General features: G+C 40.2%; 1 protein-coding gene across 1 annotated transcript; it reads right to left on the bottom strand.

Moving 5' to 3' along the window:
* Window positions 1–1731: 1731 nt before the first annotated feature.
* Window positions 1732–6673, bottom strand: LOC147447775 (alcohol dehydrogenase 1-like). Its single transcript, XM_086523490.1, has 11 exons — window positions 6640–6673; window positions 6423–6562; window positions 5671–5708; window positions 4920–5102; window positions 3591–3748; window positions 3084–3166; window positions 2940–3015; window positions 2798–2859; window positions 2612–2707; window positions 2311–2472; window positions 1732–1996 (listed from the first exon to the last, which is right to left on the bottom strand). Exons 1-11 carry the CDS (start codon window positions 6671–6673, stop codon window positions 1883–1885), a joined length of 1146 nt encoding a protein of 381 aa, XP_086379616.1. The 3' UTR covers window positions 1732–1882.
* Between the last annotated feature and the right edge of the window lie 15553 nt (window positions 6674–22226).

Genomic DNA, 22226 nt, shown 5'->3' with positions numbered 1-22226 from the left:
CCTCTTGCATAATCTTTGACTCCAGCTTTTACACACCAATACAATTTTAGCCTCATTGCAACTTGCATAAAGGTTAGCCAGAGTATTCGAAGCCTGTTTTGATTATTTTATTGAGCGAATGTGAGGAGTACCAGTGTGCTTCACAAATAATACAACCAATGCATGAGCATGTGCATCTCTAACATCCCAACAAGATTTCTCAATCGTCGACAAAACAACTCTAGTAGTAGCAGACCTGTCAGAACCTGCAACATCCTCAACATGCATATATCCACAAAAGACAGACATATATGAATGCATATATCCTCAACATGCGTATATCCACAAAAGACAGACATATATCAATGCCCTGCACAACATTCCAAACTCTCTTTGACACAAGAACATGTGCCATCATGTAAGTCCACATTGGGTAGTTATCCCCATCCAATTTATCCTCAGCAACAAACATCTTGAAAACATCTGTGTTGTTGTCAGCCATGGCAATTGACTGTACCTGATGTGAAAATTGCTCGGATAGAGGGAAAAAAAAGTAAGACTAACATGTGCTATGTAGCACAACCCAAAGAGAATTGTAAGGGACCTGTTTTTCAAAAAATTACACTGACAAAAAAAATTCATAAAAGGACAAAATTGCTTGCATAGTACTGTCTATAGTGGAAACAAAGGCCGAAATGCTTAGAAAGACTCTAGAGATTTTTCAAGCATTTGCCATAGCTTCCTGTTCAAAGTGTAATGTTGAGAAAATCAAGATTGATCTCCCCCTCAAAAAAACAAAGACTCGTTCGACCCAACTAAATGGTTAGGTGAGATTGTCTCAAAAGAAAAGTGTTTTGCCACTTGGGGGCCCTAATGGAGGTTAGAATCACTCACAAGTAAAGATTGGATCATGGACAAACTGATGCATCGGTGGGAGTATGTGCCCTCCCCTTCTAGAGGAGGGTAAAGGTGAATAAAGTATCTCCCTTCTCAATACACAATGGGCTAAGCAATGGCCAGAATCTACCTGTGAGATGGTTGCAAGCAACACTTGGGACCCTCGATGGTCCCAAGTGATGAAGTTTTTCTTATGGCAGGTACTTTGGGGGGACTATTCCAATAGGCACTACGATTCTTGCCAGAGGGATGGGTCCAAATGGGTGATCAGGATGCAAATTGCCCAGTGAAGATATTCTTCACTTGTTAATATCTTCACTTGTTCAAGGACTACGTGGCTATAAGAGGACTGGTTAGAAAAATCTGCAAATGGATACAAAGGACCTGGAGGATTGGTCTTTGCAAGAAAGATTTTATCTTAGGAGGGAAGAGTATGAAGAACCAAGCTCTGTTAATCTACACACAAATTGTTCATTTTTGTTACTTCAAAAAGGTATGGAGGACCAGGAACCGATGTGTCAAATTAGAGAAATGATCATATCTATTGGAAACAAGAAAAATCTGACGAGTGGAACCAAGCAAATAACACCACGAAATGTTGCTTCTAGAATTACGTTTATGAGTCTGGGGCTATGTAGCTCCTTTTTGTATCCACTGGCTCCTCAAGGCACATCTAGTGCTTGAGGGCTTCTAGTACATTTCTTTGTGATGAATCTAAAACATCCACTCACAATTGCAAGATCTCACCCTCATTTAGAGTGCTTGAGATTACAGTGGAGCTTTGCAAAGTGATTTGATACGACTATTGTTGCTATTGTTCATAGTATTTTGTAAGCATAAGAGAGGGTGACATAATTATTTTAAAAATTTTGATTTCTTCTTTTCATTAAAATAAGAGATTGGATGGTTATGCATGATTCTATAAGAAAGATTGGAACCAGGGGAAGGTAAATGAATCCCAAAATTGGACTCAAACTAAATGTAAAATTTTACATTTGTTGGTATTCTAAGACATGGTCAATACACATCTTAAACTCTTTCCATTTTTGAGCAAATCAATGGCTTTATTGATCTCCTCAAATGGTAGAACACATGAGATGTAATTTTCTGCAACCACCTCCTGCACATACATGCACGAAAGTCAAATTATGTATTGATGTGTATACACACATTTACTTTAAAGCTGCTTTTTTAACATAGCAACATTGATACAATTTAGAACTTTAAAGTAAGTCACATAATGGTGATGGCCTATGTTAGCCTATGTTAGCTATGGTACACAAACGTAGTCAATAATTATACACAGATAGAAATAGCAAATTTTATACCTTCTATAGCAAAACCTCCCCACTGCTTGCTCAAATGAAAACTTACAACCACTTTAAAACCCAAGATTCCATAACTTTTATGTATGAAAAAAGGAAAGGTAGTTACCTTTTTTGTGATCATATCAACAAGACCTGGTACATGTGTCTTTCCCTTGAAACCTCCAAATACACATCCCATGATTGATCTTCCACATAGTAGGGAAGTAGGATCCAAAATCAGTTTGCTTCCGGGAGTATCTAGACCAACAACAACAGTTTTGCCGTGTCCCTATACACAACAAACAAAAATGAATACATTTTCTTACCTTGATAGAGCACAAATATACTATTGTGCATTTTATCCCATCATGGAGGGCAACCAAAACACCTTGAAACTCTTAGTAAAGAAACAATAGGGTGTCATCTACCTCTTGAGTACTTTCTAGAGCAGCTACCACTAATTCCATTTTCCCCGCACACTCAAAGGCATAGTCTACACCTCCATTTGTTAGGCCTTGCAATACCTAGTCCATTCATAAAAGAGCTATTGGTATCAACATACTTATCAACTACATCTCAATGCATTTTAAAAATTGGAATAAGCATTTTCATACCTGTTGTACGGGTTTATCATATTCCTTTGGATTTACACACTCTGTGACACCGCACTTTTTTGCTGCATCATCAAAAAAAGAGCTTATGGATATATAATGGTGCACAGAATGAACAAAGTTTTTTAGAGTTTCAGTATCTTACCTAGCTCAAACTTGCTAGGGTTTATATCAACACCTATAATTCTTGAAGCCCCTGCAATTCTAGCCCCATCTGCAACCTGTTAGACAAATGGTTAATCAAAATGACTAGAACGATTCTCTTTGTACTATTTAAGAGAGAACTAACCGCCAATCCTATGGTACCAAGGCCAAAGACAGCTACGGTAGATCCTTTTTGAACATTTGCAATATTCCAAGCAGCACCTAGCCCTGCAACATGTCCAAGCTTATAAAAGTGATGCATAGCCCCACCTTTGTAGACATTTGATTATAAATTGTGTTTTCCAAGAGAGATTAAGATCCTTTTGAATGGCACATAGGATGTTGAAAAAAATCAAAAGTTTAGCAATTTAAAGTCAAACGATTTTCGTTTAATGTCTTGTCTACTTTGGCCTCCTTAAGGACAAAGGCTATAGTGATGTATAGTCTTTTACAAAAGCAAAAAAACAAAAATCAAGCCCAAAGATGAAATTTTGTTTATAATGAGTCGTAATGCTTTAGAATCTAATAAAATGAGCTTTCTACAAACATCTCTATAAATTTATTGTGCTAGGGAATATCAACTAAAAATTTCTATGTAATTTCTTATGCAAAGATTTAATTTGGTGCCATAGATTAATGAAGATGTTGTTACCTGTTGAAACACCACAAGACATTAGAAAAGCCTTGTCAAGTGGGGCCTCTTCACTAATTTTGGCACAACAGTCGGCCTTAACGACGGTGTATTCACTAAATGTGGAGGTGAAGAAAGAAAGGATAGGTTGAGTTCTCCCTTCTCTAGTTATGGAAAACCTGCATAGTCAAAACACACGAGAACTTTTTAGATTCTCTTCTTCTTCTTCTTAGTCAAAACACATGAGAACTTTCTAGATTCTCTAGCTCTTGTTCTTCTTCTTCTCTCTCTCTCTCTCTCTCTCTCTCTCTCTCTCTCTCTCACACACACACACACACACACACACACTCATATACTTCCACAACATACACTCTACACATTTGGAGCATCAAGATGCACTTGGGCATGGAGCAAAAGGTAGCTATCCATAGATCACTCAATGTTGAGGCACATTATCCTACATGACAATTTAACTACACAATTGAACAAAATCTTCATCATGCTTGAGTACCTATCCCTATATATCGTCGTCGCCAAAAGAAAAATGCTATAGTGATGTATGTTCTTTTTGGTAAGAAAAATAAATCCTTTTTTTTTATAGTTTTGAGCTATTTTGTAAGATGTTTCTCCAGTCTAATAAAATTTTTGATATGCTTAATTACGTGAAATTTTGTTTTTTCATTTATTGGCATGACCAAAGGAAAAAGACTATAGTGATGTATGCTCTATAAGCTGAGAAAAAAAAAGCCTTTTTTGGAGTTTTGAGCTATTTTGTAAATTTTTGTATATATATTAACATAGAAAAAAAATAATTATTGTGGTTCTTTACCACTCATTAAGACTTGGCAGTGCATTTCTACAAACGATTTAGAGATTTGTGAAAACAAAATAAAACATCATTTTGGGACCGTGAGAGGTATTGATAGTCTGATTATAGGCAAGAAGGTTATGGTTACCACTAGCTTTTATGACTCGATAAACCACGCTTTGTATTTTTTCACTTTTTTCCATGGGCATGGCTCGTGATTTCATCACACATCTTCATCCCAACGGAATCGGTTTGGCCTTGCTTACAATGAAAGTTTCTTTTTGCAAGAAAGTTTCTTTTTGGTCATTTACAAGAAAGTTTCTTTTTGCTGACCTTCCTAGCCTTTTTTCATAATTTTCCATGAGGGCTGAAAAAGTTCAGAATATAATAACATTACCAAAAAAAGTGAAAAATCTTCAGCAAGATCGGTCCTAGAAAATTAAGGTTGGTCCTAAAAAATCAATCTGCAAGTTAAAAGGTACAACCTATTCCATTATTTAGATAAATTATATAGAAATAAATAATTATTTAGAAACGTTCACCTTGACTTTTGGTCCAATGGATGGAGCATCATGGTTGTTTTAAGGAAAGGCCAATATTCCTCACAAAGGTTGTTGGTTTGAGATTTACACGGAGTGCATTTCCCACATTCCCCTTGATAGACAGGAAGAACATGATCTCCAACCTTCAAATCATCCACGCCTTCACCTACACTCTCCACAATCCTATGTGCATATAGAAAGAGTGAGAAATGTTGTGTAACTCTCTCTCTCTCTCTCTCTCTCTCTCTCTCTCTCTCGCACACGCCCTTGTGAGATCGTCATAAATTCTTAACCTTGTTTCCATCTAGCAAATCTTACGATTTTCGAGCATTAGTTTTAGATGCTATTTCAACTTTTTCTTACTTCTACCCATTTTTGTTGAGCTATGATATCCAAAAATGATGTTTTTGTCTCATAGGCCACATTCACAAGAACATTTAGAAATTTTCTCATGTAGGAAAACAGAGTCTTTTCCAGTGTTTTTTCATACAATGAATAACATCATGAGCTTCTGCTTGAGAGGCACCGCATACCCCTGCCCCCAATCGCACCTAGCTAGGTATGCGGTCATAGAAGCTCATGATGTTGAGGTAAGTCACAATGCGGGAATTATTGTGAGAATTTGTCCAGAACTTCTTGTGATTGTCTCTCTCTCTCTCTCTCTCTCTCTCTCTCTCACACACACACACACACACACACACAGATACATACACACACACACACAAAATAAGTTTGGAAGATGTTTACATACCCTGCTGCTTCGTGTCCAAGTATTCGTGGAAATTGAAGCTGGAATGAAAGGAGAAATATAGATATTAAAATGTGACGATATACATCCGTAAAACACAATCGTACCAATTTGGTGAGAGAGAGATCTCTCTTGCGATGTTAAAGATTTCTCTCTCTCTCTCTCTCTCAAAAGGGATAACCAAGCTACCAACAGACAACACGTACATAGAGAGAGGAAGAAGACGAGAAGATTTTAACATGGTAAAGGCAAAATACCAAGGGATCTCAAAGATCTTTTAGAATTCAAAGATCTATCCGAGAGAACTGGGACGTCCAGTCTACCATGCTTGGGAGTTATTTCAATTTCCTCTCCTTATTTTTTCTCTCTCTCTCTCTCTCTCTCTCTCTCTCTCTCTCTCTCTATATATATATATATATATACACACACACACACACACATCAGAGAGAGCGAGAAGTTAGAATGAGTTAGAAGGTCAAAAGGGACATACCCATATTAGCAGTTAATATCCTTGTTGAAGAGCAAAGATTTTGACATTCCCAATTTTAACCTTCAATTATGGGTCGCAACTATAATTGAATTTTAATTCCATGCTTGTAGAATTTTCTTCAAGGCAAGTTCGTACGTAACCTAGCTAGGATTTCTGAATTTTAACCAGTTAATAATTCCACAGAGAGAGAGAGAGAGAGAGAGAGAGAGAGAGAGCTCTTTCCTACCATTCGGGAACTGGAGAGAGAGGGGGCGAGGCTTTGTACCTGCTCGACGCCCAGGAAGGTGAGGTCGGTGTGGCAGAGGGAAGTGGCAGCGATACGAATGCGCACCTCGCCCGCCTGCGGTGCGTCTACTTCGATCTCCTCTATCACCAGTGCCTGATTCGCTCCCCATGCCACCGCAGCTGCAAGCCGGCAATCACTTCGTTAGAGTCACATGCGCGCAGAGAGAGAGAGAGAGAGAGAGAGAGAGAGAGAGAACCTTTGCATTTGATGGGTAGCGCTGGAGGTGCCATGGCTTCTCTGCTGTGAACATTCTTTTGTGGGAGCAGGCATAGCATTTTATACTTGTAGGCGTTTTATACGTGTAGGCAGGAGGATGCTATTATTTTGAGTTGAGCCTAGACAATTTCATTTTACTCAAGCTTACCAATAAATGTCTTGCCCATGTGCAATTACTGTCACGACTTTATTATTTCAGTGCTTCCTTGTTTGCTAGTGAGCATGGCAAAAAGAAAGCTCACTATGACACTAACTCGAGCCGTTTTGCCTCGACTCTTGGGGGTCCGAGTGCCTCTTTACTCGTTTTAGGTGGCCTTTCGAGCCAAGGTCTACGCATTAAACAATCAAGGCGGTTCATTTCTCTCTTTCTTTTTTTCTCCTCTCTCTCTCTATCTCTCTCTCTCTACACACACCCAAATAGGCCCTTGTGTGTTTCTTGCAAGTTCTTAACCTTGTCGTTGGCACTGCCTTTCGGCAAAAAGAAAGGGTAAATGCGATAGATTTTCAGTCAGTGTACAACGGAGCACCCTTCCAATTTTTGGAAGGTATGTTGTATTTTTCTCCTTTTTAATCTATAGTCTCTCTTCTTTTTAATTTCCTTCTCTGTCTCTCTCACTCTCTCTCTCTCTCTTCAGTTGCAGTGAAAGACAGTGCCAACGTCTCTCTCTAGACGCCTTGTTTTTATAATTCATCGCTTGTATTTTACTTGCACAATGAGGTCTGACACTCACACACCCACTGATGCACACCATAGCTCCTCTCAGGGTTACATCAATGAGGATAGACTCATCGATACTTGAACTTGAGGACACTATCCAAGCACCTTACCAACCGAGCTATTGCTTGATGATGGAGTGTAAACGACAATGGCCAATCCAAATCGTGTGTTCTCTTCTCAAAACTCTACAATATTTTCTCCCCTTTTTTGCGTCAAGATCGAATACTAGGGTCCAAATGTTGCTTTACTATAAAACGATATCCGATCAACGTGCACATACACATGTATATATATGTATGTATGTGTATATACATACACATATACATACATATATATGTATGTGTATGTGTGTGTGTGTGCGCGCACATATGCATATGCATACACACACACATATAAAAGCATGTGTCACACTCATGTACTCATGTAAGACTTTGCTATTATGGCAAACCCTAAAGGAGATATGTAATTTGGTAGGTTGAAAAAAGGGAGATATTGTGGCAAACTCTCAAACTCTCAAGGAGATATGTAGCTTGGTAGGTTAAAAAAAGCTTTCGCTTTTTGGTTGACATTTGAAGCCCTTTGAAATGTTGGCCTAGTTGGCACCCCAATTTCAAGCCCTCATCCTGAAAGAGTTCCAATTTCCTTATGTTTTCAAACACTTTTGAAGGCTTGAAGGCTTGATGTGAAGTACCTTCATTATTTCTTTTCAAAGACAAAATAAGAAAGCCATCCATGAGTTGAAGAGCACGGTAGGACCTCCACCAACAAGGCAATGTAGAAAGTTTCGCAAAGTTGTGAGTTTTCAAACCTGAGAGGAGAGTCTACTTAGGCATACTTTCAATGTTTTCGATGACTATTGAGACTTACTTTAAAATGTTATTTCGATTTTAAAATATTGAAGATCCTTTTGTTTCACCTTTCATTTCACATCCTCGACCGGTCTTGGTTTTTCTTGCATTCTCTTGTTTTAGAATACCAAACCAAAAATTCCAGTTTTAGCTATAGTTAACCCAACCCACACCCCCCCCCCCCCCCCCCAACCCACCACAAAACCCCCCACCAAAAAAAAAACACACACATATATATATCTATACTATAATAAAAGGGGGAAGGACTTCGGCATCCCTCCCCGGACACAGACTGTAGCTCAACAACACAGGTAGAGAGAGAGAGAGAGATTTTTGTGGCATTTGCTTGACGTTGTTGTCCTTGCGATTGTCCATCATTATTTATCTTCATTTGGCAGCCGCAATTGCTAAGCAACGCCAATGTCGGGTAAAACTCAGGAGTCTACATGAAAGGTTGTCTCGATACAGAGGATCGATCGCATTCTTTGGAAATCGGACGCCTTCTTTATAACGGTGTTAGACCATAGGAAATTGTGTGCATGTCAGCAGCATGTGTGTGTGTGTGTGTGTGTGTGTGTGTGTGTGTGTGTGTGTGTGTGTGTGTGTGCGCAAAAGGGGTGTTATTTTGGAAGTAGTGCCAGTGAGATATCGATCAAAAATACATTCAATTTGGACCCACAATTGGATAAGGGTATTGTTGAGTGGGTAGGGGTGGCACGATCATAAGCGAGCATAGTGTTCCAAAAAAATCATTTTTCAAAACATACAAATTTTCTTTTCTTGAATTTACCAAGAGGAAAATTAGGTTTATTTTTTGGGTTTTTATACTATTTCTCTTTATTTGGGACTAAAATTTCTCCTTTTTTTCCTTGCCCTCAACCGGCATTTTTGGAATTAAAAACGGCACAATATTAAGTTGAGACACATTTTTCCCTAACAGTGAAGGGCATTAATGGTTTGATGAGCTCCAACAAAAGTAGACGACTTGGGAAGACATCTAGATATTCACTTTAAGGAGCTTTTCTCATTTTGAAATCACATATCTCATATGAGTAAATTCACATCTATGTTCAAGCTTTCCACATGGCAAAAGAAGACCCACTCTAAACGACTTGGCAGATAAATGAGGAAGCAAAGCTCTCCACATGGCAAACAAAGACCCACTCCAAAGGACTTGGCCGGTAAATGAATGAGAACAAGCGTCACGGACATGGTGACTATTGAGCACACCTAGCAGAGGAACGAAAATGGGTCGTGTAGAGTAGTTGTGCCATGCGGGGAGTGGGAAATGTAGGAACATGAGAAGCTAGCTACCTGCACAAGATGGCAAATTCAATCCCAAGTGGGCGGGCTCAAACAGGCAGGATCCAAGTGCCAACTTCTTGCAAGCATTGAAGGAATGTTGAAACAATAGAGAGAGAGAGAGAGAGAGAGAGAGAGAGAGAGAGGGTCCTCCATTGGAAATGAGGGTTGAAAATGAAATTTGTGGTTGCACCACTGTCTAGCTTGGAGTTGGAAGTGGTACAATAGATAGCAGTTGGCAGAAGTAATACAAAAAACAATCGTGCACTACACCGAAGTTCTGCAATTGCTCCATTATGAAACTGCAATTGCTCCATTATGCAGCCTATCACTGGCCACATCTTCACACCCCTATGCGCCCACCTACTAGCATCTACATCCACGTCGCCCCAAACATGCACAATGGTGCCAGCCGATCCATGATAGCCACATTTGCCCCAGCTCCTCCTTGATCTCCTTCCATTGTAGAGATCACTCTCTCTTTATCTCTCTAACAGTGCAGCGAGATTTAGCTTGCACTGTACACACACGGGCTTTCTCTTCGTACCTTCCCTACGTGCAAAAATCCTGAATGCACAATCCCAAGCAGGCGGGCTCAAACACGCAGGATCCAAGTGCCAACTTCTTTCAAGCATTGAAGGAATGTTGAAACAATATACATACATACATACATACATACATATATATATATATATATATATATATATATATATATATATATATATATATATATATATATATATATATATATATATATATATATATATAGAGAGAGAGAGAGAGAGAGAGGGTCCTTCATTAAAAAATTAGGGTTGAAAACAAAATTTGTGGCTGGAACACTGTCTAGCTTGGAATCGGAAGTGGTACAACAGAAATCAGTTGGCAGAAGTAATACAAAAAACAATCGTACACTACATTGAAGTTTTGCAACTCCTCCATTATGCAGCCTATTAATGGCCACATCTTCACCCCCCTATGCTCCTACCTACTAGCATCCACATCCACGCCGCCCATAGCATGCACAACGGTGCCAGGCGATGCATGATAGCGACATTTTCCCCAGCTCCTCCTTGACCTCCTTCCATTGTAGAGATCACTCTCTTTATCTCTCTAACATTGCAGCGAGATTTAGCTTGCACTGTACACACACAGGCTTGCTCTTTGTACCTTCCCTACTATCATAGTCTGTGGCAGAAGCACAATGTACCTTCGATTGAAATTGTGCAAAAGTGGCAGAGTAGGTTGTAGTATAAAGAGATTAGTATAGTTCAAGCAATTGCCTAGCTGTAGCTAGCGGTAACTGCCTCTACACGTCTGTGCAAAAATCTTGAATGTGCACAAAAGCTAGCAACAAGGAAAAGATAGCTAGAGACGAGATGTGTGTGTGTGTGTGTGTGTGTGTGTGTGTGCACGCGCACGCGCACGTGCGAGAGAGAGAGAGAGAGAGAGAGAGAGAGAGAGAGAGAGAGAGAGAGAGAGAGAGAGAGAGAGAGAGAGAGAGAGAGAGATGTTGCATGTGAGCTAGCACTTCTGCCTTAGTGATTGCAAATTTCCTTTAGAGAAGACAACAGAGAGCCGTGAAAAGGGACTGAGACAAGGAATCACTCATTTTCCACAGTGCTCACTTGGGGTTCGGGTAGTCATTATATGTAATGTGTAGTTGGTTTGCACCTTGCCAGGCGGGGGTGCACACACACACACACACACACACACACACACACACACACACATTGTTGGGAGAAGAGGGGGAGATCGACCGCTTAAAGTACTCAACATAAGCTTTCAAGCCATCACCATCAAACTGTCCACCTCTTCTTCCAATTTCCAAGCACACACACTCACCTAGACTATGACACACACACACACACAGTAAACAGAGAATTGATATAGACAAGCTTGTAAGGAGGTGTAAGAGATGTGTAAGAGATGGAGACTAGATTAGAGAGTACACAGCAAAATAACCATAGCTTAACAGAGTAGAGAAGAGAATCTGCAAGAGAAAGGCCTAAATCTAGTCCCAAACTCCACGGCACCTCTCTTGTGGAGTTGGTATTTAATATATTATTTTTGAGTTTGAGGTGCCAAAAATTGAGGCCCCTCTTTTACAACCACTTCACTTTTGTAAATGAGTGAAGCTCATTAGTTCTTGCATGACCCATAAGGGGAGTTCCCACTACAAATATTTACAGAGCCATAGTGGCTTATTGAAATGAGATTCTAAGATACTGTGCAACTATAAAATGGCCAAGAATAATTGTCGTCGCCTCTTCATCAACTCCCCGCATTCCACTCTACAAAATCATCATCAACTCAATTAGTAAAATAAATAGACAACACATAATTAACCATTACGCCCAGCTATCCCAATTGCAGTTAACCACTACAACAGGAGGGTGCCCAGTCTCGTAACATCCCTCCCACCAGGGATAGCAAATGTCCTCAGTTGCTCAATAGAGAAATCAACTGGACCGTGAGTGATGGAAAGTGTGGAGAAGGTTGGGAAAGTTGCGAAAAAACTTTTCAGGCATCCATTTGGCATCCTCTCTAGGGTGGCCCTTGAAAGTCAAAAGGTAACGGTTATAAACCATTCCAGTGCATGTAGTGGTGGTCTCATGGTCAACTATTTTGTCAGGGATGAGTTGCTCTTCTTGGTCTACAAGTGAAGGTGGGTCTTCGTAAATGTGGTGTGTAGGTAGGGGTCCTCTGAATGGTCGTAAAAGACTAATGTGAAATGCATTGTGAATGTGCCAATGTGCAGGTAATTCTAAACGAAAAGAAACATCATTAATGACAGCTGAAATTTTGAAAGGTCCATAAAAACGAGGAGCAAGCTTAACAAAGACATTAGTATCAACACTTTTGATCCTTCGTTTTTCGATGCGAAGTAAAACATGATCACCTTCTTTGAATTGGTGTGCCTTGCGATGCTTGTTAGCATGCTTGGTGTAAAGTTCTTGTGAGTGTTTAATGGCAGAATGCACACTTGCATAAATATCATGAAAGTCAGTAGTGAAATCATCAGCGGCAGGCACAACATTAGAAAGACGTGAAGCAGGAGTAGGAAGTGAGTGACCATAGACAATTTTAAATGGAGACTTACCCGTGGCAGTGTGAGTGGTGTTGTTGTATGCAAATTGCAAAAGATGTATGTAATCATCCCATTTCTTAGGTTGAGAAGAAACATAAGCCTTTAGCAAATCAATGATTGTGCGATTTGTGACTTCAGTTTGACCATTGGATTAAGGATGAAATGCAGAAGTGAAGTCAAGTGTAGTGCCAAGATTTTCAAACACAGTAGTCCAAAAAGCACTACAAAATTTTGAATCTCGATCAGAAATAATCACTTTAGGCAAACCATGATGTGGGAAAACAGTCTTAAGAAACAAAAGTGCAGCTTGATGTGCTGTGAGTGTTTTCTTACATGGAACGAAGTACGCTTGTTTAGAGAAACGATCAATAATAGTCCATATCATGTCATGTTTGTGCGTTGTGAGTGGGAAACCAGTAACAAAATCCATTGAAATATGTTCCCAAGGTCTTTCAGGAATGGGGAGAGGGTGTAAAAGTCCCAATTTCTTACCTGTAGCTGCTTTGATTTTTTGAAAAATCAAACAAGTGGACACATATTGTTTAACATCCATTCTCATAGTAGGCCAATAGAAATCACGACATAAATTTTGAAAAGTTGCAGCAAATCCTCTATGTCCAGCATAAGGTGGTTTGTGCAATTCTTCAATAATTAATGTACGAAAAGATTTAGTCACACACAATTTTTGTTTGAAATAAAGGAAGTTTTCTTGAATAGTGTATTCGAGAAATGTGTGTACAGAATTATCAAGCATGTGCAACCATGTCGTTTTGAAGTCATCGTCATGTGCATAAGTGTCAGGCATAGTGTCAAATGAAGTTCCCGTAATGGTTGATAGATGATTAAGTGAGGGTCGTCTACTCAAAGCATCGGCTACAACGTTTTCTTTACCAGGTTGGTATTGAATGTTGGGCTGAAAACTTTGAATAAAAGCGGCCCACTTAATATGTCTATCATCTATTAAAGGCTGAGAAAGTAAATATTTGATACTTTGTTGATCAGTTTTAATGATCAAGTCAGTACCCATTACATAGTGTTTCCAGATTTTCAATGCATGTACCACAGCAGTCAATTCTTTATCATAAGTACTGAACTTTATTTCAGACGGTTTGAATTTACGACTTTCGAAAGCAATGGGATGGTTATCTTGCATAAGGACTGCACCGATACCTTTACCACTAGCATCAGTGACTACCACAAAGAATGGTCGTTCAAAATCAGGCAATTGCAATACAGGTGCATTAGTCAAAGCATGTTTAAGTGCATTAAATGAGCTTTCTTGCAAATCAGTCCATTCATAAGGCGTGTTTTTCTTCAACAAGAGAGTCAAATAATGTGCTTTGTAAGCAAAATTACGAACAAATTTCCTGTAATAGCTACAAAGACCAATAAAAGATCGTAGCTCATGCAAGTTTTTGGGTCTAGGCCAGGATTGAATGGCTTCAATTTTCTTTGGATCGACATGTATTCCCTTACCCGATACAATATGTCCCAAATATTCAATTTCAGATTGAAAAAATGAACTCTTTTCAAGATTTAAATACAAGTGATTTTGTGCAAGCAGATCAAATACACGTGTTAAATGTTGCTTATGGTCTTCTTCAGATTTACTGAATACCAAAATGTCATCAAAAAATACAATCACAAAATCTTGATGGTCAATGAAAATTCGATTCATCATGCGTGTGAATGAAGCTGGTGCATTTTTCAAACCAAATGGCATGACAAGAAATTCATAGTGCCCAGTTTGTGTTCTGAAAGCAGTTTTGTAGACATCATGTTCAAACATTTTGACTTGGTGATATCCTGATTTAAGGTCAATTTTGCTAAAGATGTTTGCCCCTTTCAGTTTGTCTAGTAGATCATCCACTCTAGGAATAGGAAACCTATTCTTAATGGTGATCTTGTTTAAAGCCCTGTAGTCAATACACATACGAAATGTTCCATTTTTCTTCTTGACAAGAAGTACTGGAGCTCCGTATGGTGAACTACTAGGTCGGATTAGGCCTCGGTCAAGTAAATCAGTGATTTGAGTTTGTATTTCCCTGTATGCGGTAGGATTTACACGATAAGGTGCTCTACAAGGAGGTTCACTACCCGGTATGATGTCAATTTTGTGGTCTTCTGGGCGTGATGGTGGAATTCCAGGTGGGAGATCATGCATGAAACAATCTTTAAATTGTGAGAGAAATTCATCGTGTGTGGAGTTACGTGAAGTTTCAGTTTCAACAGAAATTTGATTTACCAATACTAGATATGTTTTCCCCTGTTTTCGAATTGCTCGTTTGGCTTGAGTGTGAGAGAGGAGTGGAAATTTTTGATGTGCCAGTGTTGCTTGGATAGAGAATTTTTTATTATTATGAGTGAGAGACATTGTACGTGTTTTATAATTAATCAACGGGTCAAATTCATGATGAAATGGCATTCCCAAAATCATATCGAGTCCATGCAATGGTGCTACCAAAAATGTACGTGCTTGTGTGAATTCACCAATGCAAACTTCAACAGTGACTTGAGTTTTACAATTAAAACGTTGATTATTAAAAACAGTTTTGACCTTGTGGGGTGATGAAATTTCAGAGAGTGATAGTTGTTGTGCCAATCGTGTGGAAATGAAATCATGGCTACTACCATCATCTAGCAGAATGGTGACATTTTCACCCTTAACAGTGCCTTGCACTTTAAACAAAGTGTGAGGAGATATAGGAGTACCTGAGGATGGGTTGTCATCGTTATCATAATCAGGATCATATCCCTCACCGTAGTTAACTTCCACTTCATTGTCGTCGGGTGTAGCATCTTCGATGAGGTTAAGAGTAGCTCCGTTGGGGCGGTTGTTGTTGAAGGGTTTTTGACTTGGATTCCTGTTGACTCCATTTGAATGGCCATTGGATTGACCATTGCCCTTAGCATGACCATGTGGGCACTTATCTGCATAGTGACCATACTGAAAGCATTTAAAACACTTCACCTTTTTGTTACCATTAAAATTTGGAGGAAAACGCTGGTTGAAAGGATATTGGTCGCCTCGTTGCTGAGTGTTGTTGTGGTTGTTGCTCGTATGAGGTTGAGCAGTGGCAGGAGGATTGTCAAATCTTCGCCTTTTGAAAAAGGTACGGCTTTGGTGTTTGCTTCTGTCAGAGTTAGGAGAGAAAGGAGGTCTCTTGTTGCGGTTAGTGTTAGCAGGTTGATCAGTGTGAGAGGAATGTCCACCTTTCTTCTTTTCTGCTTTGCGAGCCAAGTTAATGGCCTTTGACAGAGAATCTGGTTCAAACATATCTACCTCAGCACTAATTTGTAGTGCCAAGCCTGATATGTACTTTAGCTTCAATTTCCTGCGACTAACATGTTCAATAGCTTGCAATTGAATTAGACAATTCCAAAAACGGTCAGTGTAACCCTATACATCTTCATTTCTACCCTATCGAATTAAATCCCATTGACGTCGTGCTTTAGCTTTGTACTGTGTTGGAAAAAATAACTTCAAGCTCTTCATTTTTTTGGACTTGTGCCAGCATCGTCTCAAAAGAAATCCACCCAAGCTCACTATTATAGTTAGCATTGGTCTTTCATTGGATGAAAGGTCCAAATCACCATGGACCCTAGTTCCCAGACCTTGAGCTACTAAAGTGTTCTAGATGGATTCTTCTTTTGACCTTGTATATTTTTTGGAACTTTCATCACCTTCTACTCCCATAGCATCACTCTTCAAATTATTTTCAATGGCTGCAATGGTTGACCTTCATGAACTTGTATATTTTTGTCAACTTCTTCAAGAACTCTCTGGCTGCTATGGAGATCCATAAAATCTTATACTTCCACAACATCACTCTTCAAATTCTTCTCCAATGGCTGCAATGGTTGACCTTTAGGAACTTGTAGATTTTTGTCAACTTCTTCAAGGACTCTCTGGTTACTATGGAAATCCATAGATTCTTTCTCAGAAGGTTGGATTTCTGAAAAATCATTTGTTCGAACAATCTCAGGTGAAACTTTATCAACCTCAATCTCAAAGGTTCAGTAGCTTGAAAATTCTTTGTACCAACAATCTCATGTGAAACTTCGTCAATCGCAATATTGTTTTGAAGGACTGCAAGTTTTAAAAGACACCTATTGTTAGCTTTAGGGTGGTTTTTTTATGTACCATTATAAGGCACTAAGACACATAGCATTTATGGAGTACTTTATACATGAAAAGAACTAATCTATAGCCTTTGGACCATATGATATAGTTTAGTAAAACAAATCCTTTGCCTATTTACTTAGCATTATGTAGATCCTAATGACAAAGGGTGTCTTCTATGTTTGTTGGATCCTTATTTCCCTAAGACCATAGGGTGGCCAATGTGCTCATCGAGAGACTAACATAATACATATTAAAAGTATCCAATGGCCCCAACAATAATGGTGGACTAAGTGTTTTTTTAGAAAAATAATGTTGACACCCTTTGGTTGTGGAACCATAGAGGGTAACCTCTTACTGATTTCTATGACCATAACATGGTTTTTTTTTAGCATAAGATATTGTAGCTTTACTTTTATGTATTGATATATTAGAATCCCAAGGACCAAGGGCCATAAGGGTTCATAATAACATAGATCATAGTTAGACAACCCTATGGACTTATGGGCATAGGGTGACAAATGTGCCCTTTAACATCCTAATGTACTACAAGTGAAGAATACTCAATATCCCCAAGGCAATTGGTGACATAACTTATTTGTAGACGATCTATATTGGGACTCTATGGCCAAGGGCAATAGGGTACCCATTGTATGGTTTTATGACCATAACATGGTAATCTTTCAACATAGTATCCCATAGATCCTATTTCTCTTTCCTTCTTAAGTGCCACCACACAAGACACCCAATGTCATAATAATCAATATCTAATTCTCCTAAATAATTTTCTCATGTTAAACTGATCATTTAATATGGGGAAGTGCCAGGGGAGAAAAAGCTAGAATATTGGTTAAGCTAGCAGATCGGCCACAATAGGGATCCAAAGGGGGGGCCATCTGCAAAAGAGCCATGTGCAACAATGGGCTAAAAAGACCCTAAGGTTCAGCCCATTAAGACTTCCAAAATGCTAAGGTTCCAAAATTCAAAGGTTGTGTCCAAAGGTCAACCATGGGGGGAATTAGATGCTTTGTGTGTGTCAACAAAGTCTTTACAATCCCTACATAGGAAGGGGATGAGAGAGAAAGTCACACACACACACACAAAAGCTCCCTTTACACAAAGGGAATGAGGGACACATGTCAGCTCCCTAGGCAGATGCCCACAAGGTGTACCCAATTCCTATTGGATGGCCTTGGAGGTGGACCAATGAGAATTAGGCTAGAGTAAATCTAGTTTAATTAATTTAAAAACACTTAATAAAAGAACCAATGAGAATAAAGTCCTCTAGAAGACTAATGGACAGTCTCCCAAGGGGTCCAATGAGCATTCAGCAGCCCAATGGCTTGCCTGATTCCTATTGGCCAGGAGGCAAAGGGGTCCAATGAGAGTTTAGTTGAATTATTAAATTACCTAAAGCTCTCACGAAAGGGGAAAGGGGGACACATGTCATAAGGCTATCACTTATGCTGCTTAATTGTCATTGGCTAGCCAGGCAAAGGGGTCCAATGAGAGGATAGCAAGAGCAATTAGCAAGAGGGGTCGCCCAAGAGAGAGAGGGGGCTGATTTTTGCAAGGCATTATCACACACACACTCACACAATCTCATGTGTGAAGTAAAGAAGACTCTCTCTCCTTCTCAAGCTTTAATGGAAAGCTTACCTCCTACTCCAAGCTTGTGAGAAGGGAGGCCTACACCGACAACTCTTTGCTTTGTGATGCAAATCCAACCAAGAGCCAAGCTTCAATGCATGCTCATCTCCTCTACCATGCTAATTACTAAGCTAAGCTATGCTAATATGAGTGATTATGTGAGGAGATGTACATCTTTCTCGTAAGAATACTCCTTCTTCCTCTCAATCTACTCTCATACCCTGCTAGCTCTCACCATCTTTGAAGGTGTGTGAGGTCTTGGGTCGGAGACCGGGGATAATTGATGTTGTGTTTGCTAAGTGTTTTTCTTAGTGCATGAATCTTTCATCTTCATTGCACTAGCTAGTCTTGAAGGAACTCAAAGAATTGTATTGTACAATGTCTCTCCTGATGGGAGAACCCATAATACAAAGCCTTTTGGAGGGGGGGCCGGCTCCATGCAAATCCGGTCCTCAACTGTTGTCAATAGCTTAATTTCTCTCTCTTTTGAAAGTATTGTTCATGCTATCTAACTAGGTGTTATGCTTTTTTGTTGCTCTCTCCACCCAAGCACTCTTGTAATTCTCATTAGGAATCTATTCTAATGAAATGCCCACTATGTTCATGCTAATTTCCGCTACACACAAGTTTTTAGGCCTTTAAATGTTACATTGGTATTAGAGCACAAGATTTCTCTTTTCTTGCTCAAGAAGGGAGGTCCTCAAGGTAGCTATAAATGGTTGGTATTATTAATTGCCTGTGAGTAAGTAGAATAGGTATTTTTCAGCCTTGCAATGCGCCTGCCTTTGTGCAGTTAACGGGGCATCACCGTCGAGAGCTATGGTCTTAATAGTGGATTCCTACGGGGCTTGCCTACGGCTTAAGCACTATTGAGCTTTTAGAAGCTTGACAGGAGCCGGTGTTGTTTTGGTGTTGAACGACCCTCTCTTCTATTCCTTGCAATTAATGGTATTCGAGCCACGGGTACAGTAGCTTGAGTGCTTTTTATAAAGGGGTAAAGAGGAGTAGCAACTAGGGCTTGAAGTGCCAAAGTACACCTAAAATGTTTACACCTAAAAGTTGTTAGAATGGCTGACAATAGTAAAGAGAGTGAAATTAGTGTTGATAACTTTGATTTTGCTAATGAGCAAGCTACTAATGATGCTCCGATGCTTGTTAACTATCTTCTTTCTAGGCTTTAACAAGCCATGGGCGATCCATCTCTTCAAAGTGAAGTGCAATGGCAGCTCCGTGCTCATGGGATTCTCCAAGCTCACCACCATGACGAGAGAACACCTAGGAAGCCTCTTAGTGAGACTTCCAAAAGAGGTCTCTCTCCAATTCGGGAAGAAGAAGAGAATCCATACGAAGGGCTCAAGAATTTACTTCTTGATGATGCATCTCCTTCCCAAAGGATAACTCAAGAGCCTCCACCAAAGGAACAAGAGATAAGTGAGTCTCCCACCACCTCGGCGGAGATGGCCCCACTAAGACGGCGGGCTAAACGCTCTTCATCACCACCAAAGCAGAGAAGACCATCGCACCCTTCTCCACACCATAATTCAAAGAGGGATGATAAAAAGCAAGAGAAGAAAAATGTGAGAAAGAGGACACCCTCTTCTCCATCTTCTTCATCCTCTTCCTCTTATGAAAGTGACGGTGAAGACGACGAAGATCAAGACAAGAAAAAGGTGAGAAAGAGGTCACCCTCTTCTCCACCTTCCTCAAATTCTTCACCTTCTAAAGAAAGTGATGGTGCAAACTTTGAACCATCAAAAAGAAGAGGCCATAGGAAATCCTATGCCACATGGAAGAGGTCGTCCAAGCTCAAGAAGTTCAAAGAGGGAGGGAAGAGTATCTCTTTCCTTACCTATGATGGCACCTTTGGTGGTACGCACAAAGTCTTGGCCTTTATCCAACAATTTGATGTGGCATACAAATGGATCCATCAAAATTAAAGGTAATAAATGTAAAGAATGAGGATGCAAGAGAGCTACACAAGACAAGCACAAAGCACAGAGCACACAGCACACAGAGATGGAAAGCTTCTTCTTTTGCTCACAGAAAAGAGAGTACAAAAATGACTTAGTGCTAAAACTCAAAAGTAGCACATATTTACATGCGGTCACTAAGTGTGAACTCGCTAGAAGAGTACTAGGCTGGCACTATAAGTGTAGTCCAGCTGTAGAATCATTGGCAGAGATCCTTCGTGTCGGTCACCTAATGCGCCAGTGAGTAAATGTCGTAAGCGGCCAAGGCCCGTAGTGGATGCCAGCTCAAGATGTAGAGCTCGACATCTCAACACTCCCCCTCGAGCTCTGCATGTCGCAGAGTCCAAGCATAGTCCGGAAACGTCGAAGCTTCTCAGCTCCGAGGGCCTTGGTAAAGATATCCGCTATCTGCTCCTCTGTGCTGACGTAGACCAAGTCGATGTCGCCCGCCAACACTCGCTCTCGAACGTAGTGGTAATGGACCTCTATGTGCTTGGTCCTGGCATGGAACACTGGGTTCCTAGCCAATTGCATGCTGCTGAGGTTGTCACAATGGATGACAATCTGCTAATCCACCTGCACTCCCAAGTCCTCAAGTAATGTGCGTAGACAAGCTACCTCGCATGCCGCAACTGCTGCACCTCTGTACTCGGCCTATGTGCTCGATAAAGCAACCGTAGGCTGCTTTTTGCTGCTCCAAGTAATAGCAGCACTCCCAAAAGAGAACATGAAGCCACTCGTGGATCTCCTATCAACAATGCTACCTACCCAATCTGCATCTGTATACCCATACAATGCTAATGGTGCATCTGCTGCATAGAACAATGCGTAGTCAAGATTCCCTTGCACATACCAAAGTGTGCGTCGTACTCCATCCAAATGTGGCTTCCTCGGAAGCTGCATGAACTGACTCTCCAAGCCTACTGTGTAGCTCAAGTCTGGCCTTGTGATAGTTAAGTAGATTAGACTACCCACAATCTTCCTGTACATCTTGACATCCTCAACAACATCACCCTTCTCTGCACTCAGCTTTGCATTCACATCCAAGGGAATAGAAATTGGCTTACAATCATCCATACCATACTTTGACAACATGTCCAAAGCATATTGTCTCTGTGACAGCCATACACCCTCTGGAGTCCTGATCACCTCAATGCCAAGAAAGTAGCGCAACTCGCCCAAATCTTTCATTTCAAACTCCTGTTTGAGAAGACCCTTCACATGGTCAATCTCCATGCCATTGTCACCCACAATAATAAGGTCATCTACATATATGGTAATGACCACAATCCCCACATCACTCTCACGTACATAGAGTGAATGATCAGCATGAGCTCTCCTAAACCCAATACTGACAAGATACTTGGCAATCCTGTCATAGCATGCTCTAGAGCCCTGCTTCAAACCATACAAAGCTTTGAGAAGTCTGCATACATAATCTGGGTAACCTGGATTGACATAACAAGGTGGCTGATCCATATACACTTCCTCTTGCAACTCACCATTCAAGAAGGCATTCTTTACATCCATTTGATGCATAATCCATCCTCTAGATGCAGCCACTGCTATGACAGCTCTCACAGTCGTCATCTTTGCCACTGGAGCAAAGGTCTCCTCATAGTCTATGCCATACGTCTGTGCATAACCCTTTTCCACCAGCCTTGCCTTGTGACGCTCAATGTTACCATCAGCCTTATGCTTAGTTTTATACACCCATTTATAGCCAATAGCTTTCTTGCCACTTGGCAATGGCACCAACTCCCATGTGTCGTTTGCTTCCAATGCAGCCATCTCTTCATTCATTGCATCATCCCAATGCACATTTCCAACTGCATCCTCAAAACATGTGGGCTCCACATCCTGTATCA

This window comes from Adiantum capillus-veneris, chromosome 11, assembly GCF_014529385.1.
Source record: "Adiantum capillus-veneris isolate H3 chromosome 11, ASM1452938v2, whole genome shotgun sequence".
Taxonomy (NCBI): Eukaryota; Viridiplantae; Streptophyta; class Polypodiopsida; order Polypodiales; family Pteridaceae; genus Adiantum; species Adiantum capillus-veneris.
This window is presented reverse-complemented; position numbering and strand designations above follow the sequence as displayed.